The sequence below is a fragment of the Marmota marmota genome, unplaced genomic scaffold (genome assembly GCF_001458135.2).
Source record: "Marmota marmota marmota unplaced genomic scaffold, marMar, whole genome shotgun sequence".
Classification (NCBI taxonomy): Eukaryota; Metazoa; Chordata; class Mammalia; order Rodentia; family Sciuridae; genus Marmota; species Marmota marmota.
The window spans coordinates 27752743-27777947 of NW_026000242.1; the positions used below are offsets into that span (position 1 = coordinate 27752743).

At 34.9% G+C, this 25205-nt stretch overlaps 3 protein-coding genes and 8 non-coding genes across 37 annotated transcripts in view; 9 read left to right on the forward strand and 2 right to left on the reverse strand.

The window, feature by feature from the left end:
- The window catches only part of CUNH11orf54 (chromosome unknown C11orf54 homolog), a 14578-nt gene extending 6942 nt beyond the window's left edge, over positions 1 to 7636 (reverse strand). Inside the window, exons 1-5 of one of the 3 annotated variants that reach the window (XM_015489986.2) lie at positions 7506 to 7635; positions 4732 to 4805; positions 4448 to 4549; positions 3080 to 3256; positions 1778 to 1927 (exon numbers count right to left, since the gene is read on the reverse strand). In XM_015489986.2, coding sequence (XP_015345472.1) covers positions 1778 to 1927; positions 3080 to 3256; positions 4448 to 4549; positions 4732 to 4805; positions 7506 to 7602 — 600 coding nt within the window. In that variant the 5' untranslated portion in view covers positions 7603 to 7635. Of the gene's footprint in view, positions 1 to 1777; positions 1928 to 3079; positions 3257 to 4447; positions 4550 to 4731; positions 4806 to 7505 lie in introns of all 3 variants that reach the window. The other 2 variants (XM_048795732.1, XM_048795733.1) reach the window with 2 other exon arrangements.
- Positions 7637 to 11367: 3731 nt separating this feature from the next.
- On the forward strand, positions 11368 to 21839 carry Taf1d (TATA-box binding protein associated factor, RNA polymerase I subunit D). Of its 13 annotated transcripts, none has more exons than XR_007344494.1 (13): positions 11368 to 11497; positions 13504 to 13602; positions 14513 to 14891; positions 15580 to 15755; positions 16535 to 16586; positions 16974 to 17140; positions 17911 to 17957; positions 19087 to 19129; positions 19356 to 19397; positions 20034 to 20126; positions 20423 to 20470; positions 21141 to 21182; positions 21413 to 21839. XR_007344494.1 is itself a non-coding variant. In XM_048795747.1 (7 exons), the coding sequence occupies exons 2-6, from the start codon at positions 13532 to 13534 to the stop codon at positions 17118 to 17120; spliced, it is 825 nt and encodes a 274-aa protein (XP_048651704.1). In that variant the 5' UTR covers positions 11368 to 11497; positions 13504 to 13531; the 3' UTR covers positions 17121 to 17140; positions 17911 to 18582. The 13 variants fall into 13 exon arrangements, 2 of the variants coding, with proteins under 2 accessions (XP_048651704.1, XP_048651703.1); XR_007344493.1 differs by lacking the exon at positions 19356 to 19397 and adding an exon at positions 20769 to 20791; XR_007344500.1 differs by having other exon boundaries at positions 16974 to 17121; positions 17907 to 17957.
- LOC125614005 lies at positions 17653 to 17780 on the forward strand. Its single transcript, XR_007344649.1, has one exon. It is a non-coding gene; the product is annotated as a small nucleolar RNA SNORA40 (small nucleolar RNA).
- Positions 18916 to 19047, forward strand: LOC125614001. The gene has a single exon (XR_007344645.1). It is a non-coding gene; the product is annotated as a small nucleolar RNA SNORA18 (small nucleolar RNA).
- On the forward strand, positions 19174 to 19245 carry LOC125614007. Its single transcript, XR_007344651.1, has one exon. It is a non-coding gene; the product is annotated as a small nucleolar RNA SNORD5 (small nucleolar RNA).
- LOC125613995 lies at positions 19827 to 19965 on the forward strand. The gene has a single exon (XR_007344639.1). It is a non-coding gene; the product is annotated as a small nucleolar RNA SNORA8 (small nucleolar RNA).
- LOC125613999 lies at positions 20207 to 20337 on the forward strand. Its single transcript, XR_007344643.1, has one exon. It is a non-coding gene; the product is annotated as a small nucleolar RNA SNORA1 (small nucleolar RNA).
- On the forward strand, positions 20566 to 20638 carry LOC125613994. The gene has a single exon (XR_007344638.1). It is a non-coding gene; the product is annotated as a small nucleolar RNA Z40 (small nucleolar RNA).
- The window catches only part of Cep295 (centrosomal protein 295), a 70316-nt gene continuing 65875 nt past the window's right edge, over positions 20765 to 25205 (reverse strand). For 7 of the 13 annotated variants that reach the window (XM_048795739.1, XM_048795734.1, XM_048795735.1 and 4 more), the window contains 6 exons: positions 24105 to 24757; positions 23339 to 23473; positions 22341 to 22428; positions 22070 to 22261; positions 21821 to 21920; positions 20765 to 21743 (listed from right to left, as the gene is read on the reverse strand). In XM_048795739.1, coding sequence (XP_048651696.1) covers positions 21512 to 21743; positions 21821 to 21920; positions 22070 to 22261; positions 22341 to 22428; positions 23339 to 23473; positions 24105 to 24757 — 1400 coding nt within the window. In that variant the 3' untranslated portion in view covers positions 20765 to 21511. The other 6 variants (XM_048795738.1, XM_015489989.2, XM_048795737.1 and 3 more) reach the window with 5 other exon arrangements.
- On the forward strand, positions 20842 to 20961 carry LOC125614000. Its single transcript, XR_007344644.1, has one exon. It is a non-coding gene; the product is annotated as a small nucleolar RNA SNORA32 (small nucleolar RNA).
- On the forward strand, positions 21217 to 21345 carry LOC125613998. Its single transcript, XR_007344642.1, has one exon. It is a non-coding gene; the product is annotated as a small nucleolar RNA SNORA25 (small nucleolar RNA).

The following is a 25205-nucleotide window of genomic DNA, read 5'->3' on the forward strand; positions in this document are numbered from 1 at the left end:
TTTTTTTTTTTTTTTTTTGTGTGTGTGTGTGTGGTGCTGGGTGGGGATTGAGATTGATCCCAACAAGTACTCTATCACTGAGCTATAACCCCAGCCCCACCATCCTAATCTTAAATGCCATGATTATTAAGTAACAAGGGGTGAGGAAAGCAAGACACTAAAATTGGGTAGAAGCATCAAAAAAGAATAAAATACTTTGAAATAAACTTAACCAAGAAGGTAAAAGACTTGTATACTGAAAACTACAAATTTTTGCTGAATTAAAGAAGATTCCAATTAATAGAAAGGCATCCTGTGTTTAGGAATTGGATACTTAGAAGAAATCAATACTAGCCTGGTTCAGTGATACACGTGCATGCCTGTAATATTGCACCTACTTTGGAGCCAGAGGCAGGAATATGGCAAATTCAAGGCCACCCTACACAACATAAGCAAGACTGTTCCCCCCCCCCCCCAAAAAAAACCCCATTTTTTAAAAACAAACTTGAAAAAAATTAGAGATCTCACATTCTTGGTTTCAAAAGTTACTCCAAGTTGCATATGGTGGCACCCACCTATAGTCCCAGCAACTCTGGAGGCTGGGCCAGGAAGATTGAAAGTTCAAGACCAGCCCCTGCTTTTTAGCAAGACTGTCTCAAAATAAAATAAAGAAGGGTTGGAAGCATGGCTCAGCAACAGAGGGACTTTAGGTTCAATTTCCAGTACTATAAACAAGCAAACTACAAAGCCTCAGTAATCAAAACTGCATTACTGCATAAAGACAGACAGCCAGATCAACGGACTAGAGAGGCCAGAAATAAATCCTTGAATATAGGGTCAAATGATTTAACAAGGATGCCAATAATATTCAATGAGAAAACAACAGTCTTTTCAACAAATGTTGCTGGGAAAACTACATATCCACATGTAAAAGAATGAAGTTGGTGGAGCATGCCTGTAATCCCAGTGGCTTGGGAGGCTGAGACAGCAGGATTGTGAGTTCAAAGCCAGCCTTAGGAACCTAGCAAAGCCCGAAGCAACTCAGTGAGACCCTGTTTCTAAATAAAATATATGTTTTAAAAAAAAAAAAAAATGGTGGGGAAATGGCTCAGTGGAAAAGTACCCCTGGGTTCAATCCCTGGTACAAAAAAAAGAATGAAGTTTGACACTTACCTTATACCAGATATAAAAATTAATTCAAATGGATCAAAGATCTGAATGTAAGAGCTAAAACTTTTAGGAGAAAACAGTGGAAAATTTCATGACATTGGGTTTTGTCATGATTTCTTAGCTATGACACCAAAAGCATAGTCAACAACAGCAAAATAAATAGCTAAGTGTAGTTGTGCATGCCTGTAATCCCAATGACTAAGGAGGTTGAAATAGCAGTATTCCAAGTTTAAGACCAGCCTAGGCAATTTTGCAAGACTCTGTTTCAAAAAAAAATTTTTTTTTTTTAAAGATCTGGGATGTCACTCAGTGGTAGAGCATCCCTGAGTTTAAATCCCCAGTACCTCAAAAAGAAGAAAAAAAAAATCTCGATCTTACAAACAAGCACATTGAAAAAAAAGTTCCAATACAGTAATGTGAAAAAAGAACTTTACCTCATCATTATTTAGTATTATGACTTACAGTATTGTCATTTAAACTTTTAAGTAATATACTCACAACAAAAGGATTTGTTTAGGGTATATTTAAAGGTAGAATTCCCAATGTATTTAAAAATTCTGAGATATTAATTTAAGCATGTGCACATGTATATATCCATACATAAGAGTATACATACATAGGCCCTTACCATAATGTGAGCCTTTACTTTTCCCTTCTGAACTATAAAAGTACCTCCCATCCCTACAGGCTTGTCTCCATATTGTTTTTCCAGAGTTTGTCTCATACAAGTCACAAAGTTAAGTTGTCCAGTTCTTCGTTTGGCTTTTACCTCAATGACCTATAGAAGATATAAATATACATTATATTGGATAAGCTGTAAAATTTTATTTAATTACTAAATATAACATGGTATAACTTAATACCATCAAGCAATATTCTGTTTGCTTAGTATATCCAAATGTAAGCTGAGGTGTCTCAATCCCCTGAGTCTTCATCAACCATGTGTATATTATACACACACACACACACACACACACACACACACACATAGTCCTGTATATACACATACATTATTATATATAACTTTAATAAATAAATAAGTTAATAATAATAATAATATAAATAAATTCATATTTTCTTGAATTAAGTGCTACACTGAACTGTAGAGACTCTTAACATATATGTCAAGGGGATAAAAGGCTGAGAATTCCCTAGCTTGAAGGGTTTAACCTCTGGTAAATGGGGTAAAGGAAAAATGATTAAATTTTCTCACTTCCTGTAAAATACTGGACTTTGTTTTCTCTATTTTATTAGGTATTTTTACTTCACTACCTCATTTCTCAAAGTAATTGGGGTGGCTATATCTTACAAAATCTGAGAGTCCTCACAAATACCAACACTGAAATCATTTTTTTGTGCACTAATCAAAAGAAAATATGAAGTGAGCGGCTGGGATTGTGGCTCAGTGGTAGAGCACTTGTCTAGCATGTGTGAGGCACTGGGTTAGATTCTCAGCACCACATATAAATAAATTAATAAATAAAATAAAGGGCCATCGACAATTTAAAAAATATTAGAAAAGAAAATATGAAGTGAGACATTAATTATCCTTATCCTTCTTTCACTCTAATGTTTTGCTACCCCCATTTCTATCTAACACAACATGTTACCAGTCAGGAATAAGCGAAGTTCCTATTTAATACCTGTAAGTAGATATTATTTATTTAGCCACAAAGTTCATATAAATGACTCACTTCCCAAATTAGTTAGAAAAAGGTATTGCCTATTAAATATTTATTAACATTGATTTTAGATAAGACTTTTACTCTGCCTATACTATTCTGAATCTTTCATAACTGGGTTAAATAAAGACCTTTGACTGTAGTACCTCTGATTTTCTTAGAAAAACCATATTTAGGGCAATAAAAATTCTAATTTTTAGCTATCTGAGAACATTTAAAGACTTCTGTGTTTTTATAGACAAAATCACCTTGCCAGGTTGGCCCTCGCTGGCAAAAAGATTAGCCAGTAATGCACATCCAAAATCATGGTATTTCTGGCTGTATTTCTGTAATAGGCATCCTCCATCTGCAGGGTTAATACGAGCAAAGTAACTTCCATTCACAGGAGGGTTGTGTTCACTTTCTGTTTGAATAACTGGCATAAACTGAAAAAAAAAATTAGTCAATCTTAGTATCTCTGTGCATAGAGGGTATCTTGAGTCATGTAACAACATATTTTATCTCAGACTTTAAGACATTCATTTCAAATTTTAATGAGAATACATGATTAGTCTCCAGAAACACACACACACACACACACACACACAAAAGAAAGAAACATACTTCCCCAAAATGTGGGGATATGAAGCATCTAATTTTAAATACAAAACACTGGAAAAGATACTTTATAAAATGTCTACAATATTTGTTATATTGTTGATATAAATTGGAATATTCGCTTGAAAATGTTCAACTTAAAATTTTAACCCTTTTTTCTATCTTAAATACTGGAACTTGTATGACTACTAAGAGTCACATCTATTATGGACAGACGAAAGAGGTCATTTAGTCTTGTAGTCAGGATATATGAAGTAATAGTGATATTTTAAGATTACACAAACAAGTATTATATATTATATATTACTGGTATATATCACCTATACTAAGTAATAATATATTATAATATTAATAGTATTAATAGTGATTAACATTATTCAGCATAAATGACATACACTAGTAAGAGCTATTAACTTTGATAAATAACCATCATACTATTTTAATAGTTTCCTACTATTTGTAAAGAGGTGACTACATCATGAAATATTCCACTCTTCTAATCCAAAACTGCCTTTATATCAAAAGCAAAGATTTATAGAGAAGCATGGAATCCTATAATATATAATGATAAAAATCTAGGGCTGGGGTTGTAGCTTAGTAGTTGAGTGCTTGCCTTGCATGCATGAGGCACTGGGTTCAATCCTCAGCACTCATAAATAAATTAAATCAAACAAAGATATTGTGTCTGTCTACAACCAAAAAAATGTTTAAAAATACATAATGATAAAAATCTTTTACATTTCAAGGCCTTCAGCAGGATACCTTAGGACTGTGGATTCATCTGAGGTTTAACCTAGTCCCTAAGAGAAACTGAAACTAAAGATTAGTGTTTCTTTATAGCTAGATCAATTAGAACATGTGATATTGTCCAAATCCATATCAAGCAGTGCCAATCTGGAGAGATATGATATCTACCACCCACAACACTCAGAAAGTGGGCTTTTTTGGTAGGGAATTAAATAGAAAAGGACAAACCAAAAGTCAAATCAATAAAATAAAATAATTATATATAAGCTTACCTCAGAATTGAACCCAAGAGTCTGAAATGGGCCTGCCCCTGCTCCAAGAATAAAGGCTCCAGGCAAGTTGATTTCTTTTGCAATTATATTCAGATCATAAACCTAAAAAGAAGAAGAAAATTATTTAAATCTTAACTTATAAAAATTTCCTGGTTTATTTTTTATTACTGAGTCCATTAGTATTTCTATCCCTGCCACATTGATCAACAGGTCTTCTGATAATAAATATGAATCAACCAAGTTCTACAACCTTCATATGAATATGAAGAGTAAAATACACTTACTTTCTTTTTGTTTACAAGAGGAATTAAGTAAGGCACACCTCCTACTTCTGCAATTCTAGTTTTCCCACAGATGCCTAAAAAACACAAGCCATCTTAAAAATAGGCAAATATAATTTACATATAAAATGATGGAAGTCATCAAATTATTAAGAATAAATAATTTCTTCAGTCTCATAGTTTTGCAAATAGCAGGTTTAGAAGATATAAGTAGCTAGTACTCCTGTTCTATTTTAAGTACCTGTGTCTCCAATACCATCATGACTAAGTATGGCTTGATAGAGGTGACAGCATAAAGGCAACTGAAAGTTGATGATAGGGTGAGGGCTAGAATTGGAGTCAAAGTTTGGATTGGGTGAGGTTTCTCAAATTAGTCTTAAACCTTTAAAAACTAATTTTTAGTGGCTGTTTGATCTCTTGTCTTTTTATTTTTATTTATGGTTAAAATCTTTTTAAAATTTAAAACATTTTTCTCTGGTAGAATATATGTTCTTTAGGTCCATATTGCAAGATCCTCTTATAAATTACTTATTCCCAAGATTGTTTATACTCATGATAAGTAATTAAAGATAACTTTAGGTGCTAGATATTTTCTACTTAGATTTTTTTTTTTCTTTTCTGGTGCTGAGGATTGAACCCAAGGCCTTATGCCTACTTAGAACACACTCTACCAATGAACTACACCCCAGTCTTCCTACATTTTTAATTATCATCAAAGTACAAGGCTGTGGATTCATCTGAGGTTTAACCTAGTCACTCAGGCAGTGATGGCCAAACTATGAAATATGTAGACACAATTTAGGAGAAGGCACTTTTCTTTTAAGTGTAGGGTAGAAAATAAACTACCTTTTGTTTGAGAAAAAGTGGTCTTGACAGTTTCCTGCTCACATATTACATAGTAAAGTAGATATGATTGCTCTATTTCTTCAGCTATGCAGAGGGGTAGATGTAGAATTTTATAGGTCCCTTTTGTAGTTGGGGATATAGGAAATGTTTTTCACGAATAAGCAGAGCTTATGAATAGATAAGACTCTACTCATAAGTGATAGTGAAGGTGAAGCCTAAAGGAACAATTAGGTGACTCTATTTATAGTCCAGGGAAAAGACAAATAATAGCTCAAAATGGAGACTGTAGAGATGGAGAAAAGGAAAATATAGAAAGAAGAAAGGAAATAAGCATCTAGAGTGAAGTAATGAGTTAAATTTTAGATGTGTTGACTTGTCCTTAATATATATAGGAGGATATGTTCTACTGGCAGTAGAAATACTGATCTGTAGATATTTGGGTGGAACAGATTTCGTTGTATCTAGTCGGTAATTAAAACCACAAGTGAGTACACACACACACACAAAACAAAACAAAAAAAAAAAAAAAACAAACTCAAGAGAGAGTACACAAAATAAGATGATAAGAAACAATTCTGGCAAATATCAATACTTAAGAGCCTGCTATAAAGAGAAAGGAGCTAGGAAAAAATAAGGAAGGAGGTAGGAACCAAGGAAGAAGAGAAAAAAATGTTGAGCAAAAGATGCCAGACACAACAAGAGAAACCAGAGAGAGAGGAGAGATCACTAAAGGGAAAATGTCAGGCAGTGATGGCCAAACTATGAAACTATGAAATATGTAGAGATGAAGTAATACTCATAAACAAACCAAGGCTATTAGTGACCTGAGTGAGACCAATTCACATAGAAAATATCTAACCATGTTTGAGAAAGATCTCTCTCTCTCTCTCTCTCTCTCTCTCACACACACACACACACACACACACACACACACACACCCCTGGCTTCCAGTACTATCATTTCCTGACTGTCATATGATTGATCAGAAGTTTTTTCCAGGTATAGCCTTTGGAAGACACAATTAAGATTAACCGTTTTTTTCTTCCCTGTATTCTTCTATGTTTTCTGATTTTTATTTTATTTTAATTAATTAACTAGTAAGGAGAATATATCACTCCTTCCTATAGAAGAAATATGGCTATCCAAAAATATTGTGAATGATTTCACAGTGCTAAGAGAAATTGCCATTTGGAAACAAACCTGCTGGAGTTTACAGTTCTAGTTAAAGACTGCTTAAAGTGAAAAGACCCAACAAGAACATTCAACTAAAGTCCCCTTATGTTCATGTATCTGAGGCTGAGATAAATTAAATGGTTTACTCAGGTTAATTAAATTCTTATGTGGTAGAGACAGAACTAGAGTTCAGGAATTCTATGGCAAACTATTTTTTAACAAAGATATCAATTTCATAGTAAAACAACACTGTATTATCTCCAAATTCCTCATATAGTAGGTTATATTAGGAGAAGTTTAGATTTCTAAAGCATACAGACCTGCATTCAAATCCTGATTATGATTCACACAGAGTTTACTCTCTCTCAACCTCAGTTTTCACATCTACTGGACCTAGTACTTATACCAAACATTAAATAAGCCTTTTAAGATTATTTCTGGTCTGAATAAATAAATAAAAACAAAAATTAAAGTAAGTTTCCCTAACAGTAATTTGAACAAAACTCTCATGTGTTACCAATATTCTAGCCTATTGTATATTATATAACCAAGGAAGTTACAAAAATTACAAAATACAATCTTTTTCCACAAGGTTACAAAATGAAATTTCACCAACACCAAAAAACAAGAGCACAAAAATTATGCACAATTTAGCCTAAAAGCTATGAAAATATCCTTTATTCATAGATAAAAATAACACTGGTTTCAAAAAAATGATTACAAGTAAAAACCAGAAGCATATTGCAAAAACTGCTTACCTTTTACAGGAAAGGTAAATGGTTCCTTAGTCAAATCAGGGCAATCAACTACAGACACTTGGACATCAGCAAAGTTATCTTTTAGTCCCTTCTGCATAACTAATAAAGAGAAGAAAAAGGGTTATTTAACATTAGGGAAAAATTTGGCCATCATATATCAAATTTTCCTTCAAATTTTCTGCATCACACTCCTAACCTAAACTTGTGTAATAAAAAAAGAGTGCAGAAATGGTCTTCTATTTTTATTTTTTCAGGTCCTAGGGATTGAACCCTGGGCCTCAGGCATGCTAAGCACAGGCTCTACCACTGGGCTATACCATCAACCAAGAAATAGTCTTACTTATGAACTTAGACTTTGGCATAATCCGAAGTTATAATATAAGACACAAACATAATCTTATCCACGGTGATTATAAACTTCTGAAGATAAAAAGACTACACTCAGGTGAGGACCACCTTTCTTTAAGGGAGATTCCAAAAACTTATTAAAGTGTAAATATTTAAACTCTAAAAAGTAGGCAATCACATGCAACACAAGGAAGACTACAGACAAAATGTTGAGCAAAAGAAGCCAGACACAACAAGAGTAAAGACTGTATGATTTAACTTTATGTATTTCAAATAGGCAACTGATCCACGGTGATAAAAGTAAAAACAGTGGTTACCTCTCAGGATAAAGACATTGGGAAGCTCCATGAAGGAGTCTTTTGGGATATGAAAAACATTTTAGATTTTGATTTGGACAGCAGTTACATGTAAACATTAAATAAGCTATACCTCAAGATAAGTGCACTTTCTTGTAGATATGTCATAGTACAAATGTAAAACAGAATAGGTGTCACAGTTATAAATCCAAAGAGCAATGTACTTTTTTTTTCAGTACCAGGGATTGAACTCAGGGACACTCGACCACTGAATAGTGCCCTAGCCCTATTTTGTATTTTATTTAGACAGGGTCTCACTGAGTTGCTTAGCACTTTGCCTTTGGTGAGGCTGGCTTTGTACTCGCAATTCTCTTTTGAGCTGCTGGGATTACAGGTGTGCACCATCGCATTGGGAGCAATGTATTTTTAAGGATCAAAATGAAATACTGCAATTAAGGACTCCTCTGAAATTAAAGCAAGTTTCTAATATATTTTTCTGCCTCTGTATTTCCTCAAACTGAGAGTAAAAGCTGGAGAGCTGTGCCCCCTGGCCTGGGGGGATGCTAAGGAAGCTATGAGTGGAGATTGCCCCCCTGTCCTGGCCTGACACCCCTAACATGTTCTCTGTCTCACAGGATAACTAAATCTACACGTCTATTTTTTTTTTTGCCTTTTGTTACCTCTTTTCTCTCTCTTGTTTTTAATACTGGATGGGGATCAAACCCAGGGGTGCTTTAACTGTTTATATCCCTAAGCCTTTTTATTTTCTACTTTGAGACAGGATTTAGCTAAATTGCCAGGGCTGGCCTAAAATTTGTAATACTCCTGCCTCAGCTCCCAAACTGCTGGAATTGTAGGCATGTGCCTCAGTGCCTGACCCACCTTTTTTCTTTTAAAAGCATTTCCGGATCCCAACATTGGCAACTTAGTTAGGTCCTAAACATCTTAGTGAAACCCTGTCTCAAAATAAAAATTAAAAAGGGCTGGAGATATGGCTCAGTGATTAAGTGCCCCTGGGTTCAATCCCCAAAACTAAAAAAAAAAAAAAAAAAAAAAAAAAAANATAACTTACAATAAATAGGTATACATTTACAGAGATTAGTATCTTACCTTAAATGTTCAAGTGATGATGTGTGCAAGTAGAGGGAGATAAATAAAATGAAGGCAGAAAAAAAAAAAAAAAAAAAGACGATGATGACAAAGTGGGTGGAGAATCCTACTCCAGACCAATCACAGTAAGGATTAAGGACAAAACTCTTAAGCAGATTTCTATTTCTAAGAGCACTGCTGGAATTGTTTGTTTTATTCTTTTTCTTTTAGAATATTCTTCATTGCCATTTATTAGACAAATGTAAGGCCTGTTCACAAGGCTCTGAAGTTAAGGACAATACATTATTTCACTGGAAAGCTGTACTTCTCTCCTTTGTACCCTTTGCTACAAACTGACCCCTGTGTATTTTAGTTCTCAATAAACGGTTGGTCAAAAACCATGTCCTGTTAATAGAGCAGGACATGGTAGCACATGCCTATAATCCCAGCGATTCAGGAAGCTGAGGCAGAAGGATTTTAAGTTCGAGGCCAGCCTTGGCAACTTAGGGAGACCCTATCTCAAAATAAAAATAAAAAAGGGATGGGGATGTAGCTCCATGAAGAGTAACCTCGGTTCAATCCTCAGTACTAAAAAAAAAAAAAAAAATTGTTAATAGATCATCTCATTAACTGGAATGTCTCTGGTTTTAACATGCTTACTTAGCATATGAAAAGTCAGAATCATTTGAATTACTTTTCCAAAAATTTATTTTTAAAAATTTCCAAAGATTCATAGATTTCATAGAAACTAGCTGGTTTTCTAGTTTTGATGATACTTCTGAACAAATGCTCTATAAACATGCTATTGCATATATTTAAGACTTGAAATTTACTTTTTTTTTAAAAAAGATGGGGGGCCTCACTTTGTTGCCCATACTGGCCTGGAACTTCTGGGCTCCAGTCATCCTCCCCCCTCAGTCTTCTGTAAAGCTGGGACTACAAGCTCCACCACTGTGCCTGGAGACATTTACTTTAGTATTTATCAAATACTAATTTTTACTGTCCTTTAGTTATTTAATAAAATCCAATCTCCCAAGTTAAATATACATAACTGTTGACAAGTAGTTCTAATAATCATACTTAAAATCTTAAACCTGTTTTTGAGTTGAATAATCTATGATTATTTCAGAGTAAGATATTTTAATTTTTTCTTATTAAATAGATTGACAGATATTTTATGAAAATAATTACTGTGTAGTCTTCACTGATTTCCTAAATTTTATCACACTCTATCAGGCAATTAGCATGTACTTATTTATAAACATCAAAATCTGTACAATGAATAGCATTTTCATTTATAATGAGGATAATAAAAGCATTTTATTATTATCATTTTTAGATTTTGGTACCAGAGGTGATTTATCACTGAACCACATCCCCAGCCCTTTTTATTTTTCAATTTATAGATAGGGTCTTACTAAGTTGCTTAGGGCCTAAGTTGTTGAGGCTACGTTGGTCCTGCCTCTGCCTCCCACATCGCTGGGATTATAGGTGTGCACCACCACATCTGGCAATAAAAGCACTTTATATTCTTCTGCATACAGTAGGAATAAGAACTCAAGTTAAATCCAAATAAATAATCCTAACTTTATATCCTTTACTATCTCAGAAGAAGATCTGTCATATTATTTCCCTACCGAATTAGAAACAGAAGTTTAACCCTGGGAAGCTACAGCCTGAATAACTTGTTTAAAAATATGGAACTTCTGGTAGGCGCAGAAAAGTACTGTGGTAGCAAGTGTACATGAGTGGGATGTTAAGCGGGTGTACTAAGGGAATAATACTGGCTTTCAATACAAATGTTATACATTTGGAGTCAGATCAAAATATGAGCCTTTCCCAATATTTTAACACAGATGACATGTTTGAGGACAAAAGTAGACAATCTCATTTCAGCAAACGCAAGCTCACCGGAAACAAATCACCCACTTCCTCGTTGTTCACATGTATTCAGTTCATTTGACCTCACAACTTATTTGCTAAAATGTTCTTGGCTATTAAACTTACCAAAACTGTGGGAGAAGTCCACGGACCTAGATGATCTCTCCTCGGTCGACCCCGCCTCCTCTGGTTGAGTGGGTTTAGGCTCCGCCCGCTTCAATTGCTCCACCCCTCGCGGGAGTCGGAAGTGCACCGACGCGTCTGTCTTCCCAGCACTCTCTTCGTCCCGAGAGCTAAGTAGTAACGCGAGAATTCAGCCCAACATTTAGGGAGCTCGCGAGAGTGGCGAGTTCTTTTTCTTCCATACGGTTGGAGATGGTAAGCTGCTTATGTGTGCTGGAGTTCCCGGGCGGGGAAGCTGATGGGCGTGAACCGCCAGGGTTTCATGGCCCGAGTCAGTCGCGGTGTCCTGTTGCAGGCCTCGCATATGTGGCCCAAGGCCCACAGCGCCGCGCTTGTGGATGAAGGGGGGGGGCCTTGTAGATAAGTAGGGGAGAGGCGGTGGCTGTCCGGGCCTTGCCTGCGTGAAGGGCTGCAGGTGTAGTTTTCTCAGGACGCCGTGTTGCTGTGGATCTAGCCTCAGAAATCAGGCCTTGGGGTTGGATTGAGACCTTCGTGAGCGCGATTATAGTGTCGGCGTAGTTCACCGAGTCAAAATATTGATGTTACCTCGTCTAGGCAAATCTTAGAGGGTTAGTCACTATTGTGTGAATTAACCCTAGTGGACGCCATTTTTCTTGCCTTAGGTTGGGTGCTTCCTGGAGCTTCTCAGCGCAAGGTACCAAGTACAAGTTAGTTTCGTTAAGTGTCTTATTTGGCCACGTAGCCTCCAAAAAATAATCCCACATTTGGAAGCGACAACTAAGTAGGGATACTTTCTACATAGATTTTTAAAAGTGATTTTGGAGCTAGCTGTATTTCAGTAATATTTACAAAAAAATTGAGCTGGCGCATTAATGCTGTTACAGAGCTGGGGCATTCCAAGAAACTGAGGCAGCCAGAAGACCTACACTTCAAACTCCGACTGTTGCGATCAAGTCAAAGATTTCAGACATATTTTCAGAATAACAGGCATGAGTTTATTGAAGGGATAGATAAACGGACCCCTAGAGGAGAGAGTTCTCAAGAGAGGAAAGGAAGGGACAGTGTTCCCAGAGAAGTTGTCCTACCCAGGTCCACCTCTCCACTTTACAGCAAGGTGACATCAGACTTTCAACTACCTATTGCTGTGACAATTCTAGGTTCCCTTGACCCAAGCTGAGCAGTTCTAATTAGAACTCAAATCAATTTTTACAGGTTTATGGTTAAAAGGAATTATTGTAAACCAATTTGGTTCGTGAAAAGGGTCACAAAGTCTCACCCTCCAGAACAACTTGGAATTCTCTTATCAATGATATTTCCTGACTTTCCTTGCAGATAACAGTTTTCTGAGGAATGTGAAATACTGTCTACTTAGGCCAGGCAAGGCTGCAGGTTGAATACTTTTGGGAAAAGGAAGCATGTGGGGGTCAGCACAGGAAAGTGGGCCCATTTTATAGAATTGTTCTCTTAATCTTACGTTCTCACCATCCTCATCTGTCTTTCCCCTAACAATATTATTGGAGCAAATGTTGATTTTTGAGTAGTTGATGTAATGACAGGATTTTGCATTTAGGGAAACTGTCACATGGATCTGTCTTATTTCACAAATTTGAGATTTTATACCTGAAATAGTTTACTGGTTTATCATTCTAGAACTTATTTATCACGGCTTACATGTCCGTTTTAAAGTAAACTAGATAATACATGAAAAATGAAAGACGGGAGATGCGGTAAATAGACACATCTTACGTCTTAAGTCTTATAAAGATTTTATTGCTTATTGTATACTATTAGAAAATGGTGACCAAGGCAGTTTCTGTGTAGTTTTTAGCTTGCTGAAAATTAGTTTTCATCAATTATAAGATAATATCAAAGACAGCATCAAAGATATGACAATATGAATGCAGAGATGAACATGAAAAGGCAGAGTAAATGAAAATTTCAGGCTTAAGAATTTTAAATTATATATTTGGCCGTTGGATTGTACATTAGTATTAGTAATTGCACATTAATTACCATGTAAAAACTGAAAGCACCTGTGAATGCAGTTTCTAGGTTTTTTAAAGAAATTGCTGTTCCTAGAACTTAAAAAGCTTAGGAAGTTATTTTGCCTAAATTCACAGAGTTGCATGGTTCATGTAGAGTGACATGGCTTGACTGCTTGAACTTTCTATATCTTGGCTGTGTAAGCCTTTATTGCTTAGGGAAGCTGCATCACATTTTCTGAATTTTCATAATTTCAGAGAACAGTTTTAAGTCAAAACAGAAGTGATGGATAAATCAGGAATGGATTCCCTTGACTGTCTGGTGTCTGATGCAGCTGTGGAAGTTGAAAACCAAAGGTAAATGAACTTTCTGGGGAGAATGGTAGTTTCAGTCAAAATGTTTAGTGTTTCAATTACTAAGAAAGTATAAATCATTGTATATAATTGGTTAAGATAATTTCAGGAATTGGAAAGGAAAACAGATGACACCTTCCAGGTTTATTGGATTATTGCAAGTACTTTGATTCAAAATCTATTATACTATAATATATTCTTGGCTTAGGAAGATGGTATTTTCTTGGTATCTCTTCCAGACTGAATTGTCCAGTTTTTGTCTAATAGATTGTATGCTTAGAGGAGACACTAGCAGCAAATCAGACAACTTTTATTGGTTCTTTTTAGTTATACGACAGCAGAATCCATGTTGATATAATTGTGCAAGCATGGATTTATATCTTATTCTAGTTAAGAATCTCATTCCTATGGACTTATGATGGGATTCACTGTTTTCATATATGTATCTGGGAAAATTATGTCAGATTCATTCCACTGTCTTTCCTTTGCCTATCCCCACCTCCTTTCCCCATTGTCTAATCTATTGTATTCTACCCCTCACTATTCCCCACCTCCATATTATGGGTTAGCTTACACATATCAAAGAATATTTGGCCTTTGGTTTTGGGGACTGACTGACTTCACTTAGCATGATAGTCTTCAGATTCATCCATTCGCAGGCAAATGTCATTAAGTCATTCTTTATGGCTGAGTAATACTCCTTTGTATATATTTGCCACATTTTCTTTATTCACTCCTTAGATGCCATTTTAGATATGGTTGTCAGGACCTGTGACTAGCTGGTACTGCACCTTTCTGAAAATATTTAGGTATTCTGAGAATGTTTTCCTGAGTTGATCCTAGAAGAAAAGCACATGTGTGATTGAGTATTAAGAGTAATTAGCATTATAACAGAATTTTTTCATTTTCCTAGTGACAACTCCTCATCTGGTAGCAGCTTATTTAAAACCCAGTGTGTTACTTCCCCACCTAAAAGAAGGCAAAGAAACCCCACTAGAAAATTTGTTCATTCACCTGAAAGTGTTACAGATTCATCAAGTGATTCATCTATGGAACCAAAACCATTGACTTTAAAAGCTATTTTTGAAAGATTTAAGAAAAAGAAACGAAGAAAGAGGAAGAGAAAGTACAAGCCAAAATTAAGAACAAAGGAAGAGCCAGAAGGAAGAAGAAAAACCAAGAGGTCACAAATAGATAAGAAACAAATTAAAAATAAAGGATCTAGACTCCCATTTTTACAATCTGAGAATGAAAGAAAACCATTACCTTGGAGAAAAATTTTAGCCTTTGAGGTAAGTTAGTATTTTGTATGTAATGGATACACAAAAATAAAATGTCTGAAATGACCTGGCCATTTATAGAATTGTCTTAAGATATACCTGGACCAGTTTTCAGGTCCTTTCCAGTTTTCAGGATACTATTCTATATTTACTTCCACATAAAATCTACACCATCATAAAGGACAAACTTCACTAGTGTTTCTGGGTATATTCTTCCTGGCATATTTCTTCTGTGAATTTAAGAATCTGAATAATGGCAGGCCAAATCTGCTTAATATAAAATCCCTTGGTTAATATAAAATAACCCTGAAGCAAATGATTCCCCAATTTTTGCATTAATACAAGTTGGACTGGTATCTCCAAAGTGTAGTAGACATTAAAGTTTAGCTGTTTCTGATGGAATTCCTTCCTGAACAATCTAATACTTAGCAGTATATTTGACAATTGAATGCTGAATGAATGCATGATTAATATAAAGTGTCTTGCTGGAACCTATAATTTGAGAGGATTAATATTTTTGTAATCTTTTGTTTAAGAATATTATAATAAACATTTGGTAAATTTGGTTCAGAAGTACAGAATGGTTAGGATTCAAGTGTGTGAGAGTATGATTAATTGTTTTGAATATAAGTATCTGACTTTGTCATGAAGTAAGACACCTTAATTTTGTAAGACTAAGACAAAAATGTGTTTTTAATAGCAAGCTGTTGCAAGAGGATTTTTTAACTACATTGAAAAATTGAAGTATGAACACCACCTTAAGGAATCCTTGAAGCAAATGAATGTTAGTGAAGATTTGGAAAAAGAAGATCTTGATAGTCGCAGACACAAATATTTGGATGATGATGGATCAATTTCTCCTATTGAAGAGTCTGTGTAAGTGGAATCATGTAAAATAACTTTGGGCATAGATTATATGTAACTTAAGAGACACCCATGAGTTGATGGTAGGACTGCATTATAGCAACTTGGAAAGCACTATGGAGATTCCTAAAGTCTAGGAATTGATTACCATATGACACAGCTATACCACCTCTTGATATTTATGTAAAAGAATTAGCATATTGTATTTAATTGTCATACCCATGCTTATTTCAGCAAAGTGCCCCATAGTCAAGTTATGGAACCAGCATAGGTGTCATTCAGCAGATGAATGAAGAAATATGGTATATATACACAGTGGAGTTTACTTCGTCACAAAGAATGAAATTTGGATAGAAGTGGAGAACATGTTAATTTTTTATTATGCTTTGGGGTTTTACCAAATTGTTGGGCTTTTGGGCTCTCCTGTCTCAACTCCCCAACTCTCTGGATTTATAGGCATGTGCCACCTCACTCAGCTACCATTAATACATAGATACCATCAAAACATAGACATATAGTAGGTTAATTAGGATATTTTAGCTGAACTCAGCACACAAAACATCCACTATTAAAACAAGACGTGACTAGTATTACTGTTTGAATTATGTCAGCAGAATATATAACTAATTAGAATATTTTATCATTAAGTTGTGCCTTTTTAAGAGTATTTTTATTTATTAATTTATATATAGTGCTAAGAATAAAACCCAGTGCTGAACACACATTAGGCAAGTGCTTTTACCACGAGACATAACTCCACCTCCATTAACTTATGCATTTTAATATTACAGAGCAGATGAGGAGACAGCACATCTTGAACATGAATGTGATATCAAGTTGGTAGTAAGTGATTTATTTTTATCCTGTTGTGAGGAATGCTGAAGTTAGTATAGGAGGAATATTATGTCCAATAATTTCGGCAGGAAATAATTTAATTTATATAATTGATAATGAGAAAATGGGCTCTTCAATTTTTTTGGTCTTTGTTGTTGTGGGGGGTTAGATCAAGGAACTTTTGCATGCTAAATGAGTGATCTACCATTGCATTCCATGCCTATCCCTAATTTTATGAACGTTTTAATGTGTGGTGTTAGGGTATTAAAAGAAAAAATATGCAGATGCTAATTTAGATTTTTAAAATCTAGATGTAGTTTAGTTTATTTCAAGTAACCTAGTCTTTAAACATTTGTAATTGCTTTTAGTTATTGTTTAATCTTCTTTTTAATGCAGGAGGATAGTTGTTTTATAGTAAGTTCTGACTTCCCAAAGAAGACGAACATATATCTAGAGCATGAGAATAATAATAAAGAAACTGCTTTTTCTAAAAAGCGAGCTTCTAATGCCAAAAATATTGGACAGAATACAGAGTGCCCTTAAAGGAGATGAAGTCAAAGCAGGTAAATAATATACAGAAAAAGTGACTTTTCATAGGAAGAAATGACTAAAGAAGTTTAATGTGCATAAATGTGAAAGCCTCATGATGAAATTCCAATGAAGAACTTCCTAAAGAGAAAATAACAAGCAACTTGTGAATAACTTTGTAAAACAAATGTAAAGAATAACTTTAGTAAGATTTTAATCCTGAATAGAAAGATAAAACCAAATATTCAATTTCCTTAGATTTCCTAAAACATTTCTTACTGACAAATACCAAAGTGGCGTTTTTTTCCCCCTTCTTTTCCCCTGTGGAGATCGAAACAAGTGGTGTTGTACCACTGAGCTACATCAGTAATTCTTAAAAAATTTAAGACTGGGTGGGGATTCAGAGCCTGGCCTCAAATCTCCGCTTCTTGTCACTGGGATTAGAGATGTGTGCCACTGTGCTCTGCTTTCAACTTCCATTTTTCTTACTACTGTAATCAACATTGTGCAGCTAGCTATTCTATTAAAATACACTGCATTGTACAGTAGCACTTGTGTGTGTTTTTGTTTAACTTTTGGACAAAGACTTGTAGACAAGTGCAAAAAATAAATCCTCTTTTGCAACCCAGAACTCATTGTTCAGTATGAGTTTTGATACATATAAGCAGGTATACTATCTAAGATAGCTTAAAATGATGTGGTTTGATAAATGAAAAGGTTCTAAAACGAGAATTTCAGCTTTGTTGATTGCATGTTCCAATTTTCATATTGTGATTCAAGAGAAGGGCTTTTTTTTTTTTTGAAGGCTGTCTTCAGAAAATGATGCATTGGTTTGAAGATATTTTAACTGGTGTAAGTATATTAGATTAATTCATTTTAATGAGATACTTGTGGCTTTATTTAATTTTGAATTATGACATTGACTGCCAGAAAGCAATCTTGGATTCAAATATTTTATAGTGCTGAAGTGCTAGTTTCATTTTACTTGGGAAGTTTTCTTGGGAAGTCTTAAAACATGGTTTCCCAGTTCAAGTATACTCAATATTTAAAAGGGAGGATGAAATTCAATAGTTATCTATACAAGTTATAAGGTTTCATAAATAAGAATGATAAAAATTTATCAAATTTATTTTCTTACTTTGTCTGCTCACAGCATAGCCACATAAAAAAGGAGGAGATATCTTATGTACGTAATATCTTATGTATCTAAGAATCATTAAATTCATTAGACTGGTCTATTTAAGATGAAAAACATGTTAAGAACCAAACTTCTGCCAGGCACACTGGCACATGTCTGTAATCCCAGTGGTTCTGGAGGCTGAAACAGGAGGATTGCAAGTTCAGAGTCAGCTTCAGCAATAGCAAGGTGCTAAGCAACTCAGTGAGACCCTGTCTCTAAATTAAAAAAATACAACATAGGGCTGGGGGATGTTTAGTGCTCCTGAGTCAAATACCCTGGTACTCCCCCCAACCCCCCTCAAAAAAACTACTGTAATTTATACTTACTCCTAAAAGTCACCTACTTGATGGTACTTTTGGCTCCTACATAGCTTGGTACAAATCCATGCCATGGGACTATAAAATTATTGCATTTGAGGTAATGGATAGATATGGGAATTCTAGGACTTGCACATGGTAGACAAGTGGCTGTACTTTTAAGCTATACCCTACACTCTTGAAATTAGTTCTTTTTTGTGATTACAATGAAAGTAGCTTTTTTTTTTTCATTTTTAACTATAGTTCTGTTGTGCATCAGAAATTCTTGCTAATCATTGTTTTCCTCTAGAGTCTTCCATTTATCTAAACACTGGTTGAGGTCTATCCCGATGGGGCTTCTCTTGTAGCCACTCGTCGTTGGAAACGCCTCATAGAGTAATTCTGTGGTTTTGCTTTCCTCATAGGACTGTTTGTTAGGCCTGTGGGAAGTAACTACAAGACAATTAAAAAGTATGAAAGACCTAATTTTTCTTTTTTATTTTAGATATTGGCATATTCCACAGCTGCAGTACTGAGTGTGATAATAGGTAAGTTTGTAGGATTCAATATAATCCTTTGGAATGCCATTACAGTTCAAATGATGAATTTAACTGTTCAACTGCTGAATGACACAGATATGAACTAAAACTTTATTCTGACAGAGCTGAATGAATATATGTGTCTGCACATGAAACTTCCCTTATGTTTTGGTTTTTATATTAGAATATTTATAGTGTCCCTCACTAAATTTTTCATTTGGTAATTTCTCTATAGGAGTGAATATGATTTGAACTTGGTGATTTTTATGTTAGAGAAGTAAGTGAAATTTTTACTAATTTATTAAGGACTTGAAGATCTTAGGCATTCTAACATTACATGAAGTATTTCCTAACTTCCTCCTTTGTATTACATGACAGCTCTCTACATGATACCATGTTTGCCTGGATTTGTTGATTCAATAGGAAATGAAAGGCATTCTGACAAACGAAAGGCTTTGACAATTTGAGCAAGTGACATTGACATTTCTAGTGTGGGAATGGGACTCAGGGCCTTATACCCTACTCAGTATTTAGAGAGGCTGGACCATTTAAGAGTTTTTTGTCTTTATACATACATGTACTTTTTTTTGCGTTACAATTATTACACATATATACCAGATCAGTAGAGTTCTTAAAGGTAGTTTGCTCATCACATTTCTTGGCAGCAGCACAACAGACTTGGGAATAGAGGGAACAGTTTAGTCTCTGCACTGCATGGTATCTGCACTCAGCAGTTTCTTCCTGCTGGCGTGTTCAAAGGACAGTGCAATAGAAATTCAGTATCTGGCATCGTTGGTTTTCTTGGCTTTGTGCATGTTAAACCTGGTATTTCTATTGATACAGCATTTTTATAGGTATTTGTTAGTTCATTTTAATAGTCTTAAATGGTGAATTATGCTTTTCTTTTTGTAAGGTGTCAACACTTGAGAACCAAGCAGATCCATCTATATCCCAAAGTATAAGGCTTTGTTGATATTGCTTCTGGCTGTTTGTTTTCTCCTATTTGGTAAGCAGAAAAGAAATTTCATACAGATATAGAAGCCCTTTTGCATAGTGTTTGGGTAAGCTTGAGAGGAATATTTATAAAGCCTCATTCTAGATGAGAATGGGCACTGTTGATCAGTGTTCAGAATTGGTCAATGTGGCTAAATTGACACAGGTTATGCTTCCATCACAGTATCTATCTTGCAGTGGTGACAATGAGACCTGTAACATTTTGCTTAAGTTCATAAGTGAAAATATTGAGAAAAATGTTAAAAATGATAAGAAATGATTAATGAAATTGTACAATTCAATTCCTAGGATCCTAAAGTCAAATTACTTAAAGAAATTGAATCCTGAGTAACTTAGGTAAGATTTTTACTAGTTACAAAAAGGCAGTCTAATAATCATATTGCACCCAAATCAGATTTTTCAGTATTTAATCAGTGCTCAACACTGATTAGCTATGTTATGATGATGGGCAATATGTTCAACTGCTCTGAATGGGCTGAATGAAAATAGCCTTTCTGAACATCCACATTTAAATATACTATGTATTTTCCAAAATGGTTGTCCTTATAATGGTTAGTGATCAGAGCATTTTGGGTTCTCTAAATGATTGGATGATTGGATGATGACCGCATTTTAAACATAAATTTTTTCACAGGTGGAGAATTGTGAAATCATCTGGCAAGTAACTTTTTTTTTTTTTACCTTATAATGTTTTTTCCAGGGTATAATGGTCATTACCAAGGCTTTTAGAATACAGTTTCTTATTTGCTGTGGACATGACCATAAAATAATTCCCTCTAGGTTTTCTATCTGCTACTTTGCTAGCATTCAACCTATTGGGAACATTCAAATATACTTTTTTTTAAATCTATGTTGCCTAGACTTTTAAAACATTCAGATTCTCACCATGGTAGATAATTAGCTTTCTGGGGCCAAACCACACACACTGTTTACACCAGGTTTGGTGATATGGCTCCAGAACTCATTCTTGATTGCTCTAATTCTCTATATCCTTATTATATTATAGGGCTCTTGAAACAAACAGATAAGCATCAGATCTTCTAAAAAGGTATGTGTGTGTACTTGAGACCTATATAATACAATGGTCATTTCAAAGAGGGCTTTTGGGGCTGTGAAACCAGGAGCCCTTAACGCAGTGACCACAGATTGATGTTCTCCACAGGACCCCATAGTCACTCAGTAGTGCTGTATATTCCTGAGGAGATAACATTTATTTAGCAACTTGTGATCATGATGATTGATAGATGTGGGAATGTTTAACCATTAGCTCTTTTTTAGGGTATTCTTGGAATGGACAACAAAGGAATCACAATGGAAATTCCTTAAATAAAAATTTATTGACTTAAAATTACACACTTTTAAAAGAAAAACACCATTCTAAAGAAGAGTCAGCCTGTATTTTTGGCTCGAAGTTTCTCTAGTGTTTTCTGTGGAGAGAATAAATAAAAAATAAGCAGCAGTTCCTGTTGTGGTATGCCATAAATATAAGAAGGGAGGGGGCTTGTTTACCTTATGAAATTCTTTTGCCCTTTCTCTGTTCTGGGCATAAGCTTCTTGTTTTGCTTTCTCTACCTTTTGTTGTTTCACTTCAGCTAATTGATTATATAGTCTGAAAGTAATTTATATGGAATTAAATACAATATTGAAAAATGAGCTACTAAAAATAAAGCAAAAAAAAAAAGCTACCTTAGAGCCCTTTGGTGCATGAGGGTGTGTGCATTCTTTCTTTCTTCTGGAAAATTCATTTTAACTTTATTGACTCCCTTAAGGCGACTCACAGATGAACCTGGGAAAAGGGAAATAAAGGCCAGAGATTGTAGAGTCTCAATGCTTGCTACGGCATAGGCAAGGCCCTGATATGACAATTTTAATTTCACACAATCATCCAGGAAAGTGGTTGAGAGTGGATTCATTTCAAATTCAAAGTCAGCATACCTGTACATTGTTTCTCCTTAACTGTTTTGACTTGGGAATTTTCAGTGAGTTTACTCTTATTCCTTATTTCTTTCTGCCTCTGGTAGGATCTCTCCAAAAATGATTTTTTTCTCTTTACAAATGCTTCTTGTAAGCTTCCTGCCATGGTACATTTTGGCAGTGTTTCTATTTTAAGAAAGAGTTGGGGCCATGCTGAAAGATATATAGTAGTTTATTCTCGGCTTAAAAGGTGTGATCCCTAGACTCACCATTAAAGATACTCAAGACATACCTGTAGATTCTGTTGACTTCTGCAAAGAAAACTCTGATATGACTGGATAATCTGAGTTTTCTGTTTCTGATGGAATAAATTCATTCACCTAAAGACAGGAAAATTCAGTCATGCTGTCCTCTTCAAAAAATGATTTGTCACCAAAATTAGGACTCCATTGTTCTGCCAACTATCTGTGCAAGTCTTTGAACATGTTCTTTAGAACATAAATTTGTGTTATTTGGGACTTGGTTCCCACCCAGGTTTTGTTCTCCCACTTAATTGTCTCAATTGTTTTGGGGAAGCATTATAGGTATTCTGAGCCTGGTTTACAACTTGCCATCTCTCCTGCCTCAACCTCTGGTAGTAGGCAGTGTACTACCATGCCTGGCTTATATGGCATTGTTCTTACAGCCCTTTCCCATCTGTTTATTCTCACAAGCTGTCATGCTAATTTCCTCTTAATACCTATAGTTTTCTAAAAAGAATTTTTGTTAGCACTGGCTTTTACACTGCCAGAAAACACTTTTCTGCATCATTTAGCTAGTAAGAAATGACCTAAAACCACAACTAGAATATTACAAATGTGATCAAGAAACAATAGACAATGAAAGCAGGGTCCAGTTAGGGTTCACAGTACCAAGTGTGTGAGGATCAGATGGTCTGCTTGTAGTGGAACAAAGAACATGCAGAAAATTGTTTTTCAAACAGCAACATCTTTTCAGGTCTACAAAGTTCAAAGTAAAGTGAATATGCCCCAGACCTGGAATTCCTTACCTTCTAGGATACCTGCTTCTCAAAATTTTGATAGAAAATACTGGTCATGGAAGGACAGGCATAAGTTCCAACTCAAGTCTTACTATCTACACCATCATGAATGTGTATATTGGGGACTGCAAAGCAATGCATTTAGGAGGCCTTTAAGGGCTTTAGCCATGTTGCATGCCTTGTGTAAATTATTCTGTTCCCCAATTCAGATTCCTGTATAAGGCATATTTAATGAGTGCTATAAAATTTACCTGAAGGTAGCCTTTTCCCTCATTCTTCTCTTCTAGAGATAAGTTTGCAAATTCAGCTTCAATAATGCTAATATCACTGGTGCTTACTAAAGTAAGTTCTGGTTCTTCCATTATACCATTACCAGATTCTGTCTCCTGGTAAAACAAACGGGAAGTCATATGAAAATAGCCCTTTAAATGTTCAAAATATACAATTTGCACTTTGAATCTTATGTGGACATAAATGCAAAAATACTGTACAGTAAGATCAACAGATGATAGATTCTCCCTTGGGACCTACCCCCATCACAGCATACTAAAAATACTAGAATGGACTTTGGGCATGGGGTAAAATAGTATGGTAGCTGTATTGAAAGGATTACTAACCTAAATAAATGTTAATGTGGCTAGACAGATGGGGAATTATAGAACTGGAGAGGGTATATCCTAAAGACAGCAGTGGCTATTGAGTTCCAGCCAAATGTAGGCCACAAGACCGGATTATGTTCCAAAGGAAGTAACTAGTTTTACATAATGAAGAATGTAAAGGAGGAAAAAAAAATAACCAACTAAAACACCTCTGTGGTTGTAGATGAAGCCCTTATTTTCAGTCTTTTATCAGTGGAAAGTTAAGCTGCAACAACAACAAAAAAACCAAAAAAACAAAGTAGTAAAACTCTTAGACATAAGCTTTCAAAATTTGGAAATTTTCTCATTTCATCTCAGAAATATTAATAAGTAACCTTATTCATTTATATTGAAAAATCTTTCCATAGATTTCACTTACCCAGATTGGAATAGAACTCTGTAATGAAAATGATCCAGAACTTTTAAGAGACTCTGATTTTGCTATTTGAGACAGGTTTATGACTTGTGGAGTTTCAGTTTTAGCTGAATTCTCAAAATATTTTTCATTTTGTATACTTAATGAATGTGGTGTCTGAACTGAAGTTCCCATCTCTGCTGTTCTTACACATAACTGAGAATCAATTTCAACATGTGGATCTGTAGCTAAAACTCCACAAGATTCATTTTCATCTTCAGTGAGTCCTTGGCTGGGTAACACTGTAAGGACATCTTTTTTTGATAGTTCTTCAAAGTCCCATCTTTCTCTTCTGCTTTCTTGTTCATGTTTTATTAAGCACTCACTAGAGGAAGAACTACAAGGAGTACTATGCTGTACTTGTAACTGATGAAATACATTAGCCTCATCCGATGAACTGTAAGTGGAATTTAAATTTCCTCTGGAAACCTGGAAATGAACACTTTTTTTCTTATTTTGTAATATTTCAGTCTGTTCTTTGGAGGGATAGTTCTGATTTTCCATGCCTTGGGAAGTATCTCTTGCTTCAATGCTAAAAATAGTTGGTAGGTCAGCATGCTGGCTCCCCTCCTGTGAAGAAAATTCTGGCAGAAGCTGTTGAAAAGATTGTTCAGATCCTGCATTTAAAAATTTTAAAAATCAGTCTTATATGTTATAAATTTTATCTCTCATAGTTTACTGCAAGTTAAGATTTTCCTACAGTTTTAAGAGTGAATACTGATGTGTAAACATATGACTAGACAAATAAAAGATGGTCACAGTGATTTTTCAATCAACTCTATAGCTCCTAACACATATTGCCTCTTTTTCTAATGTTTAATAAACACAATTTGGGTATCAGACAAAATGATGATTTTCCTCTATGAAAGAACAATATTGATTTTGAACAAACAGAATAAAATGTACATGTATGTATGTCATGTGTATAGGTATATACATAGATATGTGTGTGTATAAAAGTTCTATTAGGCTAGAACTAGAGGTAGAAGTAGAATTGAGGGTCAAGAGGTAACTCTTGCTTTTTATATTACAAAGTTCAGTATTGTAAAAATGCAAACTAAACAT